At 29.0% G+C, this 23,172-nt stretch overlaps 1 protein-coding gene across 1 annotated transcript in view; it reads right to left on the bottom strand.

Annotated features, from left to right (window-relative positions):
• The window catches only part of LOC121115645 (PDZ and LIM domain protein 3), an 81,827-nt gene that overhangs the window by 35,465 nt on the left and 23,190 nt on the right, over positions 1–23,172 (bottom strand). Inside the window, exon 2 of the mRNA XM_040709739.2 lies at positions 7,568–7,719. Within this exon, the coding sequence (XP_040565673.1) occupies positions 7,568–7,719 (152 nt within the window). The remainder of the gene's footprint in view (positions 1–7,567; positions 7,720–23,172) is intronic.

Raw genomic sequence — 23,172 nt, 5'->3', positions numbered from 1 at the left:
AATTTTAGAAGCACCTTTACCTTGGTCAACAACTAGGCCATTGGGGCCTCGCTGAGAAGGTGCTGTTTTTGTGGACGATACGGCTTCATTCTTAGGTCCTCCCTGACCACTCTACCTATAGTTTTTCGAGACAAACCAGTATCATGAGCCGTCTGTCTCATTCAACACTTCTACCTTGTATTGCATGAATCAATGAAACAAATAAAGTGAAAAAAAAAAAAAAAAAACACGTCTAGAAGACATATTAAGTTGAAGTTGATGTCATTATACTTTTGATCACCCTGTATATCAAGTAAATTAGGATTTTCTCATTTTCCTTTCTTTTGATCCAGTTATTTTTACATTGACGAACCACATAATCTCAATTGTCATTTTATTATTATTATTAACAGTGCACGGGTTGATTTTAGAGCTTTTCGGAATTTCGTAACCCAATCCGACCCGCAAATGATAAAAGAGCTTAATTTTGGCAGGTTTTATCTTTTTCTTGATTGTTGTTCATTATTGTTCTTATGTACAACAAATTACCTTTTCTTAATGAAGACAAACTATTGTCAACAGGTTAGAAACTATCATTCCGCATGTATCCAATATCTTAAATATTTTTAAATATAAGACAAGTACTGAACATTTACAAACGTTCTAATTAGTATAATTTGAGGGTTCTTGAACTTTCCGTTTTGATCTACGTACGTGATAATCCCCCTCCTGCCTCTTTCCTTTTACATCCACTAAAAATCTAATTAATTTGTTGGTTATAACGGGAAAGATTAATGAATGCTTCACAAAACCGTGTAAGTTATAGTGTAAATACAAACGAAGGAACTGAAGCAAACAATTTTTTTAAATTGCAAAGAAAAACAATTATTTTTCACTGAAAGGAAAGAAGAAAATTTGATAAATAAAATTTATGTCTTATTTTTTAAATTTTAACATGTGTTTCTATTCATAAAATATATTTAATATTATTTTTATAAAGAATAAATTTAAATTATGAAAAGATTTCACTCTCTTTATGGATTCGTATTTACTGAATAATAGTGTTGAAATGAGTACAACGTGGAGTAATACTTTATTCTTTAGAAACCTATTATTTATTTATTTAAAGAGATATTAATAAAAATTTGGCATTGGTTGAAGGGAAAAGCGTTCATTTCGGATAAAAGAAATATTTTTCCACGCTGTAAACCAAATTGCAGACTCAATATTCGTCTCCTTGGCATTCAAAAATGACCAACGATAGGTCTTATAATGTTTCTGTTTTGCTAACAATCAGGGCCAGTTTTAGTGTGAGCAGGGCCTTTTTCTTTTTTTGAAATGACCCTGCTTTTGAACTATTTTATATTAGAACTATATATATGTCTATATTTCATTTGTTGACGGTATTTTTAGATAATTAAATATATTTCTATCGTTAAAGGAACCTATTAAACAACATAGGGGAAGTTTCCTTTTCTAAAACAGGTCAAACTACCAATTAAGAAATATAAGGCAAGTCTAAGTCTACTCTAGTCCATGGAAGGTAGAATTATGAGCTTCCTTTTTTAATATTTATGAGGGGCTTAAGTTCACTGCACCATTTCAAATTTCAGTGGCACTTATCTTTTATTATTTTCCCTTTAAGAAATGCCAATAAATATTTAACTTCATGCATATGCAGACTGCCTTTCTATCAATATTTTTAAAAAATCTCGCAGTTTTAAAAGATTACATCATCGTAAATCTAAATGTTTGTGTACTTTGATATTCTTTGGACTATCGTCCAGACCAAAATAGTCAGATACATGGTATATCATTAGGGTTGTAAATATTGTCTGAATTGCGGAGATTGTAAATTAAAAAAACAAAAACATATATTGCTAATAGAAAAATATGAATGTTCTGATTATTTATTCCTACATTAAAAAAATAAATGAGGAAGAAGATCAAGGAAGACCTCCCCAAATATATAAATTACCTCGTACAAGACTTCTCTGTGGTTGATAGGACCATCAGGAGAGCCGTGTAGGGGACATAAGATTGTCCTTATACACAAGGATTCCATACCATCTATTGACAGACGTTATGAAGGCCAGGAGGCTCAACATATAAAGATATGTGGCTTCTTCTTCGCCATATTTGAATACGTTGGACTTTGTTGTGTGAGGTACTTTAGAGAGGGAAAACAAGAAAACTTCACGCCCAAATATGGACTCACTGAAGGCAACCATAGTGGTTGTGTGTGGCAAAACGTCTGATGAGTTCGTCATTAACAAATAAAAGGCCTTCCGGAGACTTGTAAAGGCTAAGATTGATGCTAAAGGTGGCCATATTGAGTGATCAAATTTGAAAATACCTTGTTTATATGTCTTGCTAAAATTATTTGAATAAAAAATTATTGAAGTATTTCTAAAGCAACCTGTGGCATACATATTTTGCTGTCCAATCATGAAGTCCTTCTCATATCTTTGTTAGCTTTATACTCATTACGTCACAAAATTCGGTATATCTTTCAATTTTGTTCATGAAAACTGTATCTTCATGGACTTTGTCTCTAGTTATCTTGGTTCCAACTAGGGAGCAAAAAAACTAAAGAGCCTTTTTGTATAAATGCAAGAACATTAATAGCACATAAGGTGGTAAGAATGGTACGAAGATAAACCATTATAAAAGAAAACATTCCCTCAAATATAAATACGGGAAAGCTGGTCTATAGAATAGTCTTTGCTAAAAGACTCAATCATATATCTAATTTATGATATCTCATAAATTAATCTTCACCAGTTTGTACAAAAATAATAAATTATTTAATTAAGTCTAAATTAAAAAAATGACAAAATATTTTTGTACATTTAAGATGCTTGAAGTTTTACTTAGTTGTCGTAATAAACAAATCTAATTGAGCTCTAAATAATTTCCTGATAAAAATACAGCTATTTTTTTGTAGTAATGTGTTGATGATATACAGGTTTTCTAATTGAAGCACTTAATTTGTAGAGTATTAGTTACTATGCCGTAACCATTCATGTTTTTCATTATGAATATATACTTTTTCGTAGTAAATGCACTCTCATTAATACACTTTGTGAAAATTTAAATGTCACACACTTTCAATTATTCATATAGAGGGATGATGAATCGAAATACAAAAATTTCATGAATAAGAATTAGTCAACTGTTATTGTTCTGCATTGAGATTTCAGAGATACTGCTACGTGCCAATAGAAAACTGTCTTCTAAACTTTTAGACAATACACGGTCCACGAATAACAATACATCAAATAAATCGACGTTTTATTAATGAAGATGATATTGGGAAATAAAGACGTCAATATAGCCGACCTCCAATTAATAATATCGTCGCTTCGAAAATTAAAAACAGTTTTACTTTCAATCCGTGGTAAATAAATGATTCTCTCATTTTGATGTGGTTAAGAATAAACTGATTCCCTGAACTTTGGACGATGTTGGGAATCTGTATATATAATTCAGTAGGCTAGGTCTTTACCCCAACTGCTAAAATCTCCGATAATTTTTTGATGAAAAACAGAAAACAACACTTTATTTATTTTGACATAAGCCACCTTCATTACTGTATATGGGGGCGATTATTTAGATCAAGACTAAACGTGGGTCAAATTTGATTGTTCTCAAGGAAATATTAGCTGAGGATTTGACGAAGCTTCATCAAGACTATATAATCAAGGTCAGTTTGTTACTTTGAGATAGGCTAAAGATAATTATTATTGAGGCCAAAAGCCTTCATGTTGAATCAATTAGGAGTTGTATGTTCTTGATACGATACTTCAAAATATCATGCATCCTGTAATGAATTATCTTTAATATATAACTATACAAATGCTTCATTTACTCTAATGATTCCCAACCAGGACACCACAGTGTATCGGCTAGGGTCATGTGAGGCTACCAAGAAATTTGATATGATAGAAAAGGTAATCAAGAAATGTCTATGATAAAGAAATTAATCAAGAACTGTTTAGGGTGGGTGAAATGATTGAGAATCACTGTATTTATCTATAGTGTCTCGCCAACTAATATTTTTATTCTTTATACTAAGTAAAATGAAAAAGATCATTTAAATTCCTTTAAGAAATGATATTATTTCTACAAAAAATGGGAAAATTTATTTATTTTGTATTGTATATAAACTGAATACTTCAATGATGTTTGGATTAAATGCAACTTAATCAAATAATGTGTCACTTCTTAGAGTGTAGTATGTCATAAAATACTTTCGTCAGTTGCATAAATGAAAAACATTTCATTTCATGATGTAAATTTGTGATTTTTATGTAATAATATTACCTTTATATACGTATCATTTATGATCTGTCTAAATTGATTGAGTTTATATTATTGATGATAAATCTTCTTTTTTAAATGGAACAACAACTACGTAAAATGAAAACCGTTCAAAAGTTATTTCTCTTCATGCACTCAAAAATGAACGGAAAACGGTAACAACACTCACTTTCTTCTCAATAAACAAACTCGCATAAAACAGCACTTTATTTATTGTGTTTTTAGACTTTTGCATTATATATTGACAAAAAATAGATAACTTGCTTATAAGATACAATTGTTGTCAATTAAGATAACGTTGGTCCATAAAAAGTTTTACTTTATTACAAAAAGTGTATAAGAATGGCTTATTCAAAATGAGAAACAAAAAGTTTTTCTACTTAATTTACAAAATATATTTTTATAAGAAACTTATTTGGTATAGAGAGCTTCGTTTACGTACGAAGATAAAATGGACGTCATTCATTAAACTTTTCTTAGGAAGCATTAACAAAATATTAATAGTCCCTTTTTTATATCCAACAAAACAATTAATATTTGACAATAAAATGCGGTTTTTATTACTTATAAAAACTTTTATTTTCCTCTCTAAACCACAAAATAAAGGAATTAATTATTATCGAAATAATTGAGGAATATGAAATTGTGTCGTCTATATTTAAAATACATTCGCTACGGAGTTTTGTCATATATGCATGAATACATGCTACACACTGAGTTTTGTGTTCCAATTGAAGTCCCAAAACTTTTCAAACTAGTTTCATACTCCATAAATTCTAAATTTAGTAATAAAAAAAATGCTTCGCAAACACGATGAAAAACTTCAAAGGGGAATTAAAGTATCCAAAATAAATAAAAAATCAACTTTTAATTTTTTTTTAAAACCTATTTCTTTGTTAACATTTTTAGGAGTTTTTAAATTAACCATAAATATTTATTGGTTTAAATTTTTCTATGAAACTCTGAATCCAAATAAAGAGGATCTATATACCGGGCCAACCATTATTATTTACTTTTCTCTATTATGCCAAATTTGAGAGTTTAAGAGTCTTTTTTTACAAAATGGTGCAATGAGGAATGTTCGTGAAGACATAACTAGTTGTCGATTGCTAAAAAAACATTGCCATAGTCGCTAACATGAGCACACAGTGCGAGACGAGGATTGAGATTGCAGTGCTCATCCGCGTGGGATTGTCCCAGAAGGCGATCTGGGAGCAGACTGGGGCCACGAGAAAGACGATTTATAATGTCTCCATGTGGTTGAAGGTCGGGTAGGAGTTCAAACACTCTTCAGGAGAAAGCAAGACATCCTACGTGACCATCAACCACCTGAAGCCAGCCTTCAAGAAAAAGCTGAATTCCTGAATTGCTAAAATTGGCTAGGAAGATGAATAAGTCCCCATCAGTGGTGTCCAGGGCTCCGAAAAAGACAGGAGGAAAGTATCTGTGGTGTATTCCGAGGCCATTGTTGACAGAACAGGAGGGAAAAGTCCATATAGAGTGTGCAAAAAAGATTATGAACCACCTCAAGGGAACCTGTGGACTCATTAATATCTCTTCCGATGAGAAGACCTTTACTGCTGGGCCTGTTTTCAACAGGCATAATGACCGAGTAGTGAAATTTGAAAATGTAGTAGAAGAGAACCGATATGTCTGGCTTCAGTGATGATTTTAGATCTGGTTTAATTCTACTAGAAGGTCATGTATCGCGTGAAGTTTCCGTTAGGATACAACCTGATGATTAGGTAAAAATTCTGGACTCTAAAGTTATCCTATGGAATAAATCCATCCTTGTTAATTATCCCTTGATATTCTAACAATATGGATCACCTGCTACACTACAAAGAAACCCCAAGAGTGACTCCTGCCCAACGTAGCACAAAGGTCAGACCTCAACCCACTAGACTATTTTATTTTGGTGTACGTGGTGTACAAGGGCTGCAGTTGCCGCCACAACAGCGCTCGTACCCTTAAGAACACCTTCAACAAGGCCTCCGTGAATGCCAAGTACATCCAGAGAGTCTCAAACAGATTTCGCCCCCACCTGTACCTCACCATCAATTCTGAGGCGGATACATTGAAAAAAACTTGTTATTTGGGTTTCAATTAATAATTAATAAACTTGTTCCTAATTCAACCAGAATAATGCATTGGACTACAATACTTTATATGTTAAAAAGGGTGAATAACAACGTTGGCCCGGTGAACCCTTTTTATATACATTACAAAAATGCTGTAACCCCTTTTGCATGCCTTAATTTACGCTTGAATTCTTGAAAAAAAAAAAATACTATGTACGAAACCTTGATTTCCTCAAAAACTGTAAATTGTAAAGAAAAACTCATTTCAGAACCTAAAATCAGTGACTCTCAAAAAATTTACTAAACGTATCATACAACACAATGAGGTCCAGCATGGCTTAAAATTTAACAATCTTATACCATTACAAAAGGATTATCTTTTTATATAAAAGGCATGACTTTTCTTTGACAAATATTACACCTAACCCCCCCCATCCCGAATAAAGGCTCCGTGTATCACAGTTTGAGGATCAATGATTATTGACAAGACTTTGCATAGTTATTTATGCCATCAAAAAATCTTTTTAAACAAATAATTTCACAATAAAATTTTAATCTTAAAAATTGTCTTCGAAAATAATAAAGAAATTGCCTTTTCTGAATAAAAGTTATACAAAAGATTAAAAATATAAAGTTCTATACCCAAATATTCGCCAAAAATTTGATGTATCCTAAAAAACTCATAAGGGGTCCAAAATGGATAAAATAGTTAGGAATGCCTAACTAAAGTATAAAAAAACCAAACTAGTTTCAAATGATTTAGAATTTCAAACCAATTATAAATCACTGATTTTTACACTTCTGTGCCCATAAATTAACAAAAAATATTTTTTTGACTTAAAAAATATGATGATGCCTTCAAGTTTTATTCTTGATCGGGGCTAAAATTTATCACAAATATCCTAAATGTGCTTTAATTTTTCTCTATATATTAACAAATCAATGTTTTTCTGTCGGTTTGTCGACACCTCATTTTTGAGTGTTTGCTTCATATCACAAAACTGCTTAACTAAAGCTCAACACGTCAAATTAAAAATAAAAGAATAGGGAATTACAGACAAGGTGTGTCTTTTTGTCGACGCTTAATCACTCCTATGTCGGGTACTCCTGCTAGTAAAAAATAAAAAATTTGAAGGAATTTATAAAATTATCTACCTCCAAATACTAAGAATATGTTTTTTTACCTTTCTATTTTTATTGTAAGAGAAGTTCCCGCTGTCTTGATGAGACATGCACACTGATTATGCTCCAAATCAAATACTTCTACTCCATTGACCTCTACAATATAGTCCTTTGCTCTTAGACCTTTGGTATATGCAAGGGATGGGCACGTCACCTAGAATTTAAAAAAAGAAAAATAGATATAGTAATGTTGAAAAACCCCATGAAAAAATGTAGCAATCAGGACTGTCATAGTTAAACGTCATACAGGCGACTAGAAAAAAAAATATATTATAAGTTTTAAATGAGCACTATGGCTACTAATGAACAAAATTATTGATCTAAAAATATTTAGCAAAAGATTTTAAATATCATTACTTCTACATGTTTAAATGAAGTTAATTGTAGAATCTGTGATGAAGAACCTTCAATTGATTAAAATTATCGTCAGAATATTATTTTCCTTTTTAATATTTCTTACTCTTCTAAAAAATGCAAGACTAAAACTAGAACACACAATTACTTTATAAATCATTCATCGAATCCTCAGTAGTGACGAACAATAGATGATTGTAGTAACAGGCATTTTGTAGAATACAAGGAAAAGGTAGGAAATATACTTTTAATTGATAAACATTTACAATTACTCTTGTTAAAATTAGCTATCCGTGAAATATATATTTATTTTTGGAGGGGGGAAGGGGGAATGGCACTAAGGATATTTTAAGGTTCAACTTTTGTTGTTTTTGGTAACTTGAACAGTGTTTTTTCGTTTCTAACGCTTTTGAAATTATTATTTTATTCTTGAAGAGGAACCATCAAAGTATAAAGTAATAACTAAAAGACTAATAGTAACAATGATGATTTTTTCCAGAGTTATAATTGTAAGTCCTTATCGGACTCAGAGTAGAATTAAGAATTGTCATTTACGATCCTACCAATTGATGTCTGCAAAACATCACAGACGCTAAGGTCCTTTCAATTTATATAATTACATGTAATGCATCCTTATCTATGATGGTAAATGGGGGTCTTTCAATAATAATTTATAGCAATACTCATTCGATGTAGGTATATCAATTATTAGACTCATAAGTATTTTTAGCCTTTAATTTAAGTTAGCGTGGAATTGACATATGTATTTTTAGTTTTGCATCGTTATGCAGAATATAAATATGGTTTTATCAATATTGGCTTTTTTAAATAAAAATGATGTGCAAGCAACCATTTGTTCAATAAAATATTGATTGATTGAGGATTTTAACTAATAATATGTCCATGGCAAGGGACTCCAAGCTATTTTAAACATTGAGCCACCTTTCTCCATCTGCACAATGTAATATACAACATAATGTTATTGTTGTGTATCTTTAAAAGTTAGCATAAACACAAAATTTTTTAAAATAAATAAATATTAAGCATTGCCATACAGAGAGATTTTAAAAGTCTCCGTATCTCATTCTATAGGAGGTTTTATTATATTATAAAAGTTGAGATTTTGCTTTCCTTGGATATTCATCCACCCATCGAATTCTAGAGTAATCCCATATGCATGTTTGCTCCTTTTCTTTATTTCCCCTCTAGAAGGAACTGACTAAGATATGACGTTGTATATCACTTCTTTTATTTTTCCCTCATGTGGGTTTAAAAATTATGTGTTATAACTCCCTGACAATAGAACTCCATGCCCATTCCAGAGACTAAAATATCTATGTAATATCTTCTGTGCATCATATTTCTGTTTCGTCTTGTACATAAATTCTTTATACCTATACTTATCGAAAATTTTCTTTAAAATTTTACATCATTAGTTTTTGAATTAGTAACAAATTATGCAATTAATTATTGAGGGTTCAAAGAATGTTATTTATGTGTTCTTATTATTTATCTACTCCAACTATGAATATGAAAAAGGTGGATATATGCAAGTTTTTTCTGTATAGAGCAGTTCTTGTTTAATGCAAAAATATTAATTTAAAAATGTGATATCTTCTATATACAGCCAACAAAGTTTAATATTATATTACCAACTTTTTTTAAGATTATAAATTCACAAGTCTAAATTATATTTTATTTGTTCACTGTTTTTTATAATAATATCATAATATGCAACAGCTACAAAAACTAATTATTTTTTCTTTTTTGCAAAAATATTCATTTTAAGGCTGTAATGACTTAGCACCCATTGAGAGAAGAACTTCCTTTAGGATTTGGGGAAGTAATGTATAAAGTGGGACACAAAACTTGTAATAGCATTTAAGTACTATTTTATCATTGTTATTTTTAATAACAAGGTTCATTATGTAGTTAAGTGGCAGCTGAAACAACAACAAAAAAGTTACGTTTTTTTACCGGTGTCTCTAAGTATACAAATATTGGGCCAATAACGGAAAAAGCAACACGTGTGCGATTTCCTCCGCACAGGCGTTAGTCCCAAAGACTGTTAAAATCTCCATTCAGACTTTCTACAACATCTAAAAGTTTATTACATCCCCATACAGCCTAGAAGAAACAATATGGCTGACTTCTAGCCTGCCTCCATATGAAACTTCTCTAGCCCTGATCTCAATTCCCAGACTTTTCTGGTTAGGACGCCTTAGAGATAAACGTCCCTTTAAAATCTCATCTAAATTTGTTTTTGTTTTGAGCTGCAATCATGACAACGTGGAGCGGCATTCATTGTCAAGAGCTGCCAATCTATTTTCCTGCGTGTCGATGAGTTGTTGCTTGTAAAGGTGGACGTATGGAATAAAATTAAATATTGTATTTAAACAGAACAAAAATTGGCTTTGAGTAGTCTCTTTTTGATTATATGAATATCACGTTTTTCTTAGTTTAGTAATACTATGACAAGTTTTGGGTTCCCACTCTGTAGGCATAATAAATTATGACTTGGGACCATGGTGACTGTCTTGTCCGATAGTTTGAGATCCCGTTGAATCTATTAAGACTCCTTCTAGTTCTGTTATATTGAAAGGTCTATTAAAAAAAAGTTATTTACATAATAAATACTGTATTCTATAAAAGATATACGAATGCGAAAAAGAAAGTTCTTTTTGCACATCTTTAATAGGCACATACGATAGAATTTGCACTTAATTTATATCTCCAATAAAAACATAAGGTCATGTAGTTTTCGAGTCTTGTAGAAAAGTATGCCAAATTATTGTAAATGTTGACCTTTTTGGAATGACTTTCAAGTTAGATTGGATTTTCAAACTGAACCCCATTAGCAACGGTCATTTTAAAGGGGATCATTTAACAATTCATATTTAGGATATCATTTAGGATGCTAGATAAAAAAAATCCGTTAAATCAAAGTATGTCTGTCTGTTGAGGCCTCTTTTTTGAGCGTACATTTAATATCTTAATCTACATGACTACTTTATTTAAGACATAATAACGTAGCAACGAGCTAAAGCTTAGCATATCTTCATTTTTAAAATAAAATTTGTGTGTCCTTTTTTATACGTCTAATAACTTCGAGCAATGCCAGGTATTTTGGCAAAAGTTATATATTTCCAAGCTTATTTATAACAAAGAAATGCTTTTTTTGGCAGGAGGGGTAGAGGCCCTTCTAATCCTCCGCTAGTGACATCATTTTTTAAACCAGTTAATGAACTGAGATACAATGTTACTCCAAAAATTATAATAGATTTTATTACACTATTCACAGTTTACATCAATTCAAAGTTATTCTACTTAAGTTTGTAACATTTTTAAAAAAATTTGTAAAATCAATGAAAATGCTAATATTACTTGATTGAGCTCAAGGCATGGCTAAAACAAAAGATATTTTATTTAAAAAGTAATCTTAACACTTTTATTCTGTGGTCTTAAGAGGATACAATTTGTTATCATCATAATTAAGATACTATAATTTCATTTTTAATAATTGATCTTTTTTATGAAATATTTTTTATTTTTAACGAATTTTTAGTACAAAATAAGAAATTATAAATTTTGATGAGGTTGAATGTGATCCATAATATAACAAGTCAATTTCAGTATAATTATAAGAAAAAAAATTATCACAGTAATAACAAACTTCAAATTTTTCATGTTATTGATAGGACGTTTCAAGAATATATATAAAAGTTTTGCATCGTTATTTAATAAGAAGTTAAACATAAAATTAAGGGTATAGAAAATCCTAGTTTACTGAAGAAGCGGTAGTTATCAAAATAGTAAAAATCAGTCTCAAAAATTAACAAAACAAATTAGCACCAGAAACAATTTTTCAAGGATTATTCAATTTTTTTTATTAGACTAAAATTGTTGTAAATAAAGGATTTTTTTTTTTTTTCCTGACAATAAACGTCCATTGCGCGAAAAAAACAACCTTTGTTCATATGAATATACATTAAATTCATTTACGACTATATTTAATTTACTATTAGAAAGTCTTTAATTATTAAAAAAAAAAGTTTTACACATCAACGTACTTTAGTTGAAGAATTTTCCATATGTATTTCGGTTCATTTGATCAAAATTTGGGATTTGATTTAAATTTAAGTTAAGAATTAGGATGATTAGGAAATTAGGAAAAAAAAGTGGATGTTAACAACATAAAATATGAATCTTCATAGAAGCCTCTATGAAACTCTTACACGTGATCAAAATTTTTAAAGCTATATGTAACAAAAACAATTATGACTTAACATTTTTTTTTGAATATGAAAAAAAAAAACCTCCTTTTTTTTTTTTGGGGGCAAGAGATAGAAATAGAGCAACAAATCATTAGTAAAAAAAGAAATGAAATAATAACTTTAATATACTAAATGCTTTCTCATTGTAAATATACAATATATTAAGGTGGAGCTTATTTTTAAATTTTCGAAATGTTGGATTATAAGATCCCAAAATGTGTATATTGGTCCAAAGATAACATTTGGAAATTTTGAATTGTTTTTAAAGTATTTAAAGATAGTTTAACGGCTCACAAGTCTTGAAAATTTACACTTTAAAAAGTCATCTATATACAAGAACTTTTTCATAAAAACAATATTTAGTTTAGTTGAATTATACTTTATACATTTGTTCAAAAGAGTGATACTTGTGGTTAAATGAATTGTAACCTTCCGCCCATCTACTTGTTCTTACGCGTTTTATAGTATAAGGATTTGAAAGGTATTTACCAAAATGAAGATTGGAAAAGTAATTGCAAATTTCGAATTACGTACATTTTTACTCAGATTAACCAAAAAGTGTTAATTTTGAGGACGTTTTTATTACCTGTGTTTGAGAGAAAATATATATGTATACAACCAAATTTTATAAATTTATAAAGAGTTATAAAGAAAATTTAGTAAGAGTTACGTTTATTAAGAAATTATTTCCTAAGGCATTTGAGGATGACGTCAACAAAGGGCACAACAATTTACATCTATATTTTCACTATAACTTTGAAATCAAATAATTACTTTGTTAACTCTTACGACATTTTCTCTGCAAATTTTTATTTTATGTAGCATACATTCTTGGTTTAATTCCACCTTAATATATATGCATACTGCTTGAGCTTTAATTATGGGAGAATAATGCAAGAATTAGTGCAAAAAGCATGACTCTATTTTTTAATAAGTAAATAATCCTTACAATCCCTATCTGAAAATACAGAAAATGTAGAAAAAGCTATTTACAAAAACAAACAAATGTTCTGGAAAAGAAAAATTATGGGATTAGAATTCTCATTTGTTTTAATTTATAAAAATGAAAAAAAGAAAATATAAAAGACACAAATTGTAGTATGAAATCCATTTAGCTTTTCATAAATGAAAAAAATGAAGCAGATAAGAATAATAAATCATTGTTATTATATAATACAAAGGGGAATTTTTTGATAGGTACCTTGAAATAACATATACCTATATAAAAAAATAAAAGCCGTGGGTCAAAGGAACAATTTAAATTTACACCAACTATTTGGAAATAAGTTGATTTTCTCCAGCCTCATCCCATTCCCCTACAAACCGGTTTGTATACAAACATGCACTAATGGAGAGTAAATCCGTTACAAATGTCAGTCTATTACGCCAGTTGCTCATTATGATTCCTTACGACAACAAACCCACCCCATCCCGTCTTCTTTTAATCAGGAACAAAAACAGTGTGTCTTTTGGTTTATTTTGTGTAATATAAATGGTAAAATAGATAAGCATGATTGACTAAAGCGATGAGGTGCACTACTCGATTCGCACAAAAATTAAGAAATCGTGTTGAACAAGATAGTGAGGACACATTGATGATGATTTCGGGGAAGCCTTGTGACCTGAAAGCGGCCAAAATCGTCCAAAGTCCTACTTTGTTGAGGAAGTCAATAACAAAACTGAGAAGAGTCCCTGCCAATCTATTAATGCGATCGCTGACATGATAGAAGTAGTGTCCTGTTCAGCAGTCCATAGTGTCATCATTCAAGACTTACGTTAACACAGCATGCACGTCGCAAGGGACAGCTTTTAACTACGTCAAAGACAGAGAAAAGCGTACAACCCAAGAGCTTAGATCAAGCTCAAACAGAAGCATCCAGTGAAAGATATTGTATTGGGTTTCTCAGATAATTACACTTCTGTTAAGTACGGAAGCATAACTTGGGGAACAATATATGATGGGCAAAAAGTCATTATAACGTCCATAGAATAATAAAAGCCAAGAACCTAGACCAAGTTATGGTGCTTGGTGTTGTTAACAGTTATTTCACTCTTCATCTTCAAGTTTGCCTGAAGGTCAAAACCAAGGTTTGGTGCATCAGTATCTTGTGCGCCAAAGACTTTCTCTGGATCTGCAGAATCCTGAAAGATCGACAAAATAATACTCGATGTTCTTGATTATGAGAATGTGATGTTAGTCCTGCCAAGTTCTTAGCCTCTTAACTCGCTGGAAATGAACCCTTTAGAATATTTTTTCTGCGACAATAATGAATGGGGTTCCAATGAAGGCCTTCACATCGCCAAAAAATCCCTAATAGCTGGGTTAAGAAGGGCATTACGGACTTAAACCAATGTGACAGTTAATGTGGTATTGGGACGTTGTGAACGTTTGTTCCGAGCTAACGACAATTTTATTGATGGAATATCAAATTTATGTTGTAATCTTGATTTTTGTGAAAATTTTAATAAAATCGATGATAAAAAAAGTCAAAGCAGCGTTTTACTTTTTTTCTCGGGTAGAAAACACTTAGATTAACCACCGTATAGTATGGACACTCTGTTCAAAACCGATTTCCCCCGGTTTTATCTAAACTCAATTTATTTAGATGAATTTCGAAAGCATATTTTGATGCAGACCCATATTTCACACTGTACATCTAAATTTCATCGTTTTCGAATTTTGTACCAATTTTTTTTTTTGGTCTCAATCAATTTTCTCCCCTATCCTCATTAATCTGTAGGACAAACATGATTTATGCAACATATTTTACTTCATATGACGCCATTGATTGGATGTTTACAATTTAGAAACACAGCTTACGTCATCAACAGTTCATCCATAGAATCAGTCTAAATTGAATTTGAGACTGTTATAGACTGAACTTCTTTAAAAGGCCGAACTAGTTCGGACCACTAAAAATCATAAGGTTCTTGGACAGGTCTAGAATATCCAGGCCTAAACTGTACTATTAGAGATGTAAATTTATAGAGAGTTTAAAGTATTATTTCTTCGCATAGGTGTAAAAATAAATAAGTGAAAAACTCTCATAATTATATGACATACAATTTTTAATTTTAACGTCATTTTGCTTACTTTTTTGTTTAACGTATTTTTTACTACTCACTGGTATAACAAGGAGTCTTTTAGAGCTCTCCTAGCTTTGTCAATGAAGAATTCTCGTTTTCTTATTGGCTGTAAGTTGAACAATATTATGCTAGGAACAGGAAATAATAAAAGTAATTAATAACATTCCTCTAGAATAAACAGGCTGCCAATTTGTGTATTTTATTATTTTACACGCACCGGAATGTAGTTTTTATTTACGTCTCTATAGGTATGTTAAAAAAAATTTAAAATAATTAAATCAGAATAGGTTCAAACAATATAGATTGGTTATACCATTTTTTTGATAGGAAAATACTCTTTCCTTATAATTCAATATACACGGAGTTATTGAACTATAAAACAAAACATAAAACTTTTTTTTTAAACTTACTAACAGTTTTCTTTTTGAATTAGATAAGTCTTCCAATTTTTATATTCTCTTTATCATTGACCACACAGTTCAACAATATTTTGTTCTTTTAAAATTCATTTAAACTCCATATTCAATTTTTATAGTACTTGGCAAATTTATATATAATCTAAAAATAGATTTTTGTATTAAATTTGATTTTCGAAAAATATTGTTTTGTAATTTTTGAGTATTTTTACTGTTATTATAGGTTTGAGCCAACTTTTGAATATGAAAAAGAAAAATCAATAATTCACATAAGAATTAATTTTTTTTCTACAAAATTTTATGCTAATATTTGATTTACAATCATTCAATCATGAGAAAATTTAATTTAAAAGTTAAAAAACCACCATATTACTAGGATTTTGTTTGAAGAAGAGTAATATATCGGTTTATTTACATATATATATTTTTTTACAACAAAATAGTTTATTTGAAACATGATTTCATTTACAAAAAAGTATTTGGTTCTAAGGGGTTTAGTTCCAAAGTAATACAGATTTGATATTAATTTTTGTTAGAAGTAATTTATCATGAATTACTTTCTAATATTTCGAAATCATTATTAATAATATATAAAAAAAGAAAATATAAATGTAACTAAATAAACAATGGAGTTTTCATATATTATTGTAAAACCTCTTATTGATTTTTTCAAAAAAAAATGAAAGCAAACCAATATCGCAGTTGAAATATATCTTTTAGATCTAAAACTTGTTTCTAAGCTAAAAGTTAAAAATTTACACTTTGTATAAAGTGAGAGTTAAAGAAAAATATTAAAACTTGTGAATTAATAATATTTCAGAGTTTTGAATGTTCACTTAAAAGGTTTTTTTTTGTCATATATACATATATTTATTACTAACAGAAGTACCTAGTAATGCTCGGAGTTATTAGGCATTGCCGACCAGACACATTTTGTTTTAAAAATATAAAAGATAACTCCCCGACAAATCCTTGGTGGTCCTCTCCATTTTTCATGAGGATATCCGCAAGTAGTTACTTAATACTTAAGCGTTCTATCCTAATCAATTAAATAATCTTACCAGTTTGAGAAAGAAAAAAAAATATATAATTTAAGTTTTAATACTTAATCTCATTTCTAATCCTCATCTACAAGTAACAAATTTTTTTTTAAATTTTATATTAAGTACTTTCCACCCTGTTTTATTTTGATATGAGTCGCACTAAAAACCTGTTATATTTAATTTATTTTTACATAACAGTGTTTATAGAACTCCTGACATATACTGGAAATTTACATAAATTATGAAATACATACATCAGAGAGCAATATCAATATACAGTGCTTCCTGCATACAATTTTGTATCCTGTATACAGTGTACCCTGTACACACGCTCGATGCTTCATGCATGAAAGACTTCATTAATATGACAACTTTGTTACTTCTTAAATTAAAAAAAAACCATACATTTATACAAACAAATAAACATTGATTTATTGATATATACCATTCATTGAAGAAATTGTTGTAAATTATTATTTGAAAGTTGTATTTATATAAATTGAAGCATTTCATTTGAATTGAAAAGCTTCAGCCATGACACGATAAATAACTGATTGAATTTTTTGGCAATGAGTTAAATGAAATTAAATAAGGAAAATGACAGAGAAATTATTTTTCAGTTAGTTTTCTCCCCCACTTTTTATATATTTATTTTTAAAATCATAGATTTTAAAAAAATCATTTTGTTTTAATGTCAAATCTGAATATATATTCGATTAAAAATAATAGATCTTAATTATTTTAGAATAAAATATTTACCACTTTAAATGGCAATTTTTTATCCATCTTAAGTTCTGTCAAACTTTAAAAATAATCAGCCCCTTTCACCTTCCCCCTGCGTACACCGCTTAGTTTACATTGCTAATATCGTTCATGGCCCCTCAATACTTGAATCAATGAGAGGTATTTCTTTAGTAAGTTGCATAAAATATGACCTTGATACTTGGAAAAATGTTTTGGAGATGAGAAGCTTAGCTGTCAAGACTTTTTTTATATATCAAGTGCAATTAGAGATGAGAGGAACGAAAAAAACTTGATCACTATAAACTCCGTATTTAGCAAGGTCATGGGTTGACAATACTCCGATGTCAATTCTCAGTTCTACTCCGAGTCCAACAAAGATTCACACTTATAACTCTGGAATAAATCATTTTTGATGTGTGAAAACACAATAATTAATGACTACTGTATTTTTAGATTCTCTCTTTTTAAGATATATATAATATATTATTAGGATTGCTAACTCAAAAAAAATTCACGTGCGCTTTAGATCGTATTTCTTAATATTATATCCTTAGCTGAGATATTGAATACTGATAGTCCACTTTTACAAATAATTATAATGCAAATTTCATGCCTCAATTGTTATTAAAAAAATCCTTGATAATGGCCAAATCAGAATCACTCTTGAGATGACAAATGATGCATGAGCATTGAGCGTCGTAGAGCTAATAAAATATATCGTACATAAAAATGGGATACAGTGACACTCGTTTACAGTTATATTATTACTCTGTTCCTATCGTTTTAGTATATATTAGTATATATATTGCCATATCCAAAAATATATCATTAAATAAATACATTAATTTTATAATCTAATATATATACGGTATATCTACATATTAACAATACATTTCTAAATATTATACTTTAAGAATTTCAAAATGTTTTTGTTCAAGAAAAATTGCGTATAATTTGTTTATCATATAACAATTTACACATTTTTTAACAAATATGAACACATATAGGTATTTGAATTTTTTTTCATTCAATTAAATATGCATATGCTTTTTAATCTAGGTACTAAAATATTATTAAATTGAAAATAATTTAATAATATTTAAATATGCTAATCCTTATTTTGAAAATTCATTTTCTTTCTACATGAATAAAGCATTATTTTGTAGCAAGATATTAACAATTTCTTGTATATATATTTATAGTAGTACCAAGTTGTCATAAAGTGTTTTTAAAAACATTATTTTTTAGAATTAATATTCATGAAATAATAAATCGTCCATTATTTATATTCAGATAAATGGGCCATGTCTTTTTTTTAGTCACTGCAAAAAAGGCCAATCAATCTTACTTCAAAGGAACAATGATGTGATTTTTATTTAGCATCGAATAACATGAGTCATTAAATACCTTAAATATGGAACATGTAATCTTTTTTGACTAGATTTTTTCTTTTTTTAGATTAGTAAAATAGATATGAAAGGAATGAGAATATCGAATAAAATTAATTGTTTAATGAATATTATATGTAATTAAAATAATTTTTTTTATTAATTATTATTCTGATAACAGAAAATAGATTAACAAAAAAATTTATTTTAATTCTTTAAAACATTCATTACAAAATTGTTTTATTTCAATTTCCTCTTTTATTTTCTTACTTTTTTTCATGGGTAGAAACTTGATTCTTACACACTTGGAAATAAGACAGAAAATAGCCTACCATTCTAAGCCCCTGCCCTTTGTAGAGAAAGAAATATACTTTATGTATATGGACTTCATCAGATGAATTAAATGTAACACTATAATGTTTACTTATACTTCAACAGTACAACACAATCCTACTAATTACTTAAGAATATAAAAAGAAAGGAAGAAAGATTGCCCCATGGGCAGTAAAAAATAAGCCATACTCAACAAGATGTAGTGAAAAAAGTGTAGAACATTATAGCTGAAATATAGATTGGTGGCTTAAGCTTAGAGTTTTTTCCTAAAATATATATTAAAAAAAAAATCAGAAAATGTATTATTTTCTAACAGGATCCCGATATTGTTCAGGATCCCGTAGGCTAAACATTTGTTTCTTGGTAAAAGAGAAACCCTATTATATATGTCGTGTCTTATGTGAAACATCTCTAAGAAATTGAGCCTATAGTTATTTTATATTAAATAGTCAATGACGAATAATTAATCTATTTTATTATCGGGATTGTTCAATAGTTGGCTCGAACCGCTATTAGATCTGCTGTTACAAAAATGATGACAATTTCCCAATAAATATATAAATTAGAAATATAAAAAATGTTTCAAGAATAGTCTGAAATAAATCAATTATCAATTAATACACACTTAATCATTGTAATTTTTTGATTTTAATTACATAAGTATTTTAACCTTTAAAGTTGGAGGAACTTGAATAGTAGTTATAATAAAAAAATATTGCAGCATGAATCATCGCAAGGTATATTTGTTATTTTTTTCTGTAAATGATTCTAAAACCATAGAAAGTGTTACAACTGTGCACAGTTGTCCCCTCGTATTATTTATTTTCATTATTTTTATTAAGTTTATAATTTTTCACTTTTTATCAAATCCCACACCTTAAATTATCCTTAAGTGCAATTTTTGCTTGCTTATATTTTATAAATTTATTTTTATTAAGGCTCCATCTTCAAATGAGGTATAAAATGCATTTTATTAAATTGTCTACAAAATTTAAGTACATCTATTTCTATATATAAACCAATTTGATTAAAAGTATATATAAATTTTACTTCATATAATACACCAATCCATTAATTAAAATAGCTAATCAATCAGAGTGTATATTGATTTCATTCAAGCCTCCTCTAATTCAACAGCAGCTAAATATATTCATTCCAATATATTTTGTAGGCCCATTAGGACTCAAAATATAATTATGTGAAAATGACTGTTCAAATAATGATGATTTTTTGTTGTCACACCACTATAATTCATGAAAATATACCAAACGTAAAGTTATAAAGTTAAAGTCGGTCTACCAGTCACTTGATTTAAGTCTAACACGGCTCTGAGCAGCCATATAAAGTTGTTAATTACTAATAAAAACAAAACTGCATTTCGCTCTTTGGTGGACAATATAAAATTAAATAATAACGACCCACATTGGAGGATCAACAAGATCTCTCTAGTGATACATGGAGAAAATTTATAAACAGATTAAGTCTCTGCTATTTTATGATATTCAGCTTGATTGTATAAGTGGTACTTGAAGATTCGGCTATTTTCTTACTTGGTACATACTGTAGAAAATTTGAGGACAACTGTAATACGTATATGTATCATTTTAATTATTGAATGACATTTTATGGTGAATTTTTCTAACTAACATTGAAATAATTGATTTAAAAGTAAAAAAGCTACAAAATTGCTATTTTTTCAATATAATTTAAATTTCTACATATATTTAATTTTATTTACTATTTATTTTTTCGAGCAGTGTAACTTGATTGTTTTTCACAAATTATTTCTTTGATTTTATCCGTTCACATATGTACAAGATACTTTAATTGTTTCAATGCTCACTTCATTTTTATTAACTAATTTTTAGTTAACAAGTAGGTTTTAGGACATACACTAAATTTTATTTATGCTATTAATAAATTTGATCTATTTTTTTTTTTTTGACTTTGTCGAATTTTGTCATATATATATTTATTTGAACAAGTCCTGTGATTTCTATTTCTATTTGATACTTTACAGATCCATAGACCATAAACTATAGTTAACATTCTTGGGTATCTCAACTAACTCTTCCCAGAAATTTGAATATAATTCCCACAATTGAACCAAATTTGTTCAAATAATAGTCCAAACAATTAACAGAACGGTATTTGAGCCCATTCTTTCCAATTCTTGAGTTTGTTGAGTACATATAATGAAGTTAAATTGATCATAGGTAGACATATATTACTTGTAAATAAATAAGTTATTTAATAGATTGATTAAAATCGGCCTTATTAGAATGGTTGGTGTCATAAATTCATAAGGCGTGACAACTGCTACCATTTGATTGTATAAGTTAAACATTATTTATGATGTGAGTTAACAAAAAAACAATTTTGAACAAAAATCAAGAAAATTTTATCTGCTCAATTACTGTTTTTTATATACAAATGTTCTAACATTTATCAAATATATTATGGCCAATTATCGGGTTTATATACAAATTTTAAGGATGTTTTTTAAATTTTCAGGAAATAAATTTAAATGTTGAGTCTTCATTGGATATATGAGACTTAATTTGTCCCGATTTGCACCATAACAAATAAATAAAACATATCAATTTCTATTTTTTTACTGTTATTATGATTTTTTTAATGTTCCTTTAATTGGTCAAATGGAGTTGTACTGATTAAGTAATAGTTTGTTCATAGAAATTAACGATAATTTAAAATTACTGTATCCTATTAAGAATCATATTCAATATATATATTTCAATTGATACAAACTTTACAGATATAATCCTGATTCAATTTCGACAAAAATATTCTGGCATGTTTTTGTGTTTATAGAGCACATACCAATATATAAATATAATAATAATGATCTACGTAATTATAGTACTAAAGAAGTTAAACCATATAAAATTATAAAAGAAAACAAGTTATTTTAAGTACCTATAATCAAATTAATCTACGAGCTCCAAGAAAATAAAAAACTGATTTTAATAATCTAATAATTATGCAAATATATTTTTTTTGAAATTTACAACACTTACTAAACTATCTAGATAATATTTTTTTAATATATGTCTCGGAATAATGACAAAGGAATAATATTAGATAGAGATGTGAAAACTGTCAAAATTCTCGTCAGCGTAAATTATGAGTTGCGAAAACCCAACCTAAAATTTTAATTAAGGCTCTGTATTTGATTTAATATTCACATTAGGAAAATGTTTTAATAATACAATTTGAAGTTCTGATGCTCAATTTTTTTAATACTGATGAAATTTAGTAAACTGGAATGAATAAGAACAAATAGGAAAACGTTTTTCTGAGTATCCTCCCGCACAAGAAGCCCCAAAAATGTCTTCTTACCTTGACGGCATGTTCTTGACCACAGTCTTCAATATGAGGAAGGCCATGGATAAATGAAAAGGTGTGGGAGGACATTATGGAAGTGCTAGATAAAAAATAAAGGTCCAAAAGTTTTGTGCCAGGAATATGACCGATTTCAGGGACTTTAACTTCCAAACTAGTAATAGTCAGATATTAATCCATTAGAGAATGCTGTGTGGTGCGTTTTGGAGTTCAATACCAATGGGACCTCACCCCCAAATCGTGGAGTTTCTAAAGCCCGCCATCCACATGGAGTAGGACACCTTTGTTGACCAGTTCATCATTACCACCTGCTTGAACTTTAGACCTCGTGTGGAAGCTGTTATTGAGGGACAATATATATTGAAGAAAATATTTTTCTTAACCATTCCTCTAAATATTATTAATGTCCTTTGTCTCTAAAATCATATATATATGCATATTATACAAAGTTATACAAATTTTAAGTTTAGCTTTCGCACCCAGTTTGTTGGCAATATTGAGAGACAACCTATTTGCTAATACAGATAACTATATAAGCTATATTTCTCTATTGAAGCTATAGACCAAGGAGCCAAACGAAGACCACGTGATTAGTGTCCGTACAA

The sequence above is a fragment of the Lepeophtheirus salmonis genome, chromosome 1 (assembly GCF_016086655.4).
Source record: "Lepeophtheirus salmonis chromosome 1, UVic_Lsal_1.4, whole genome shotgun sequence".
NCBI classification, from domain to species: domain Eukaryota; kingdom Metazoa; phylum Arthropoda; class Copepoda; order Siphonostomatoida; family Caligidae; genus Lepeophtheirus; species Lepeophtheirus salmonis.
Note: the sequence above shows the minus strand (reverse complement) of the source record. Positions and strands in the feature narration are given on the sequence as shown.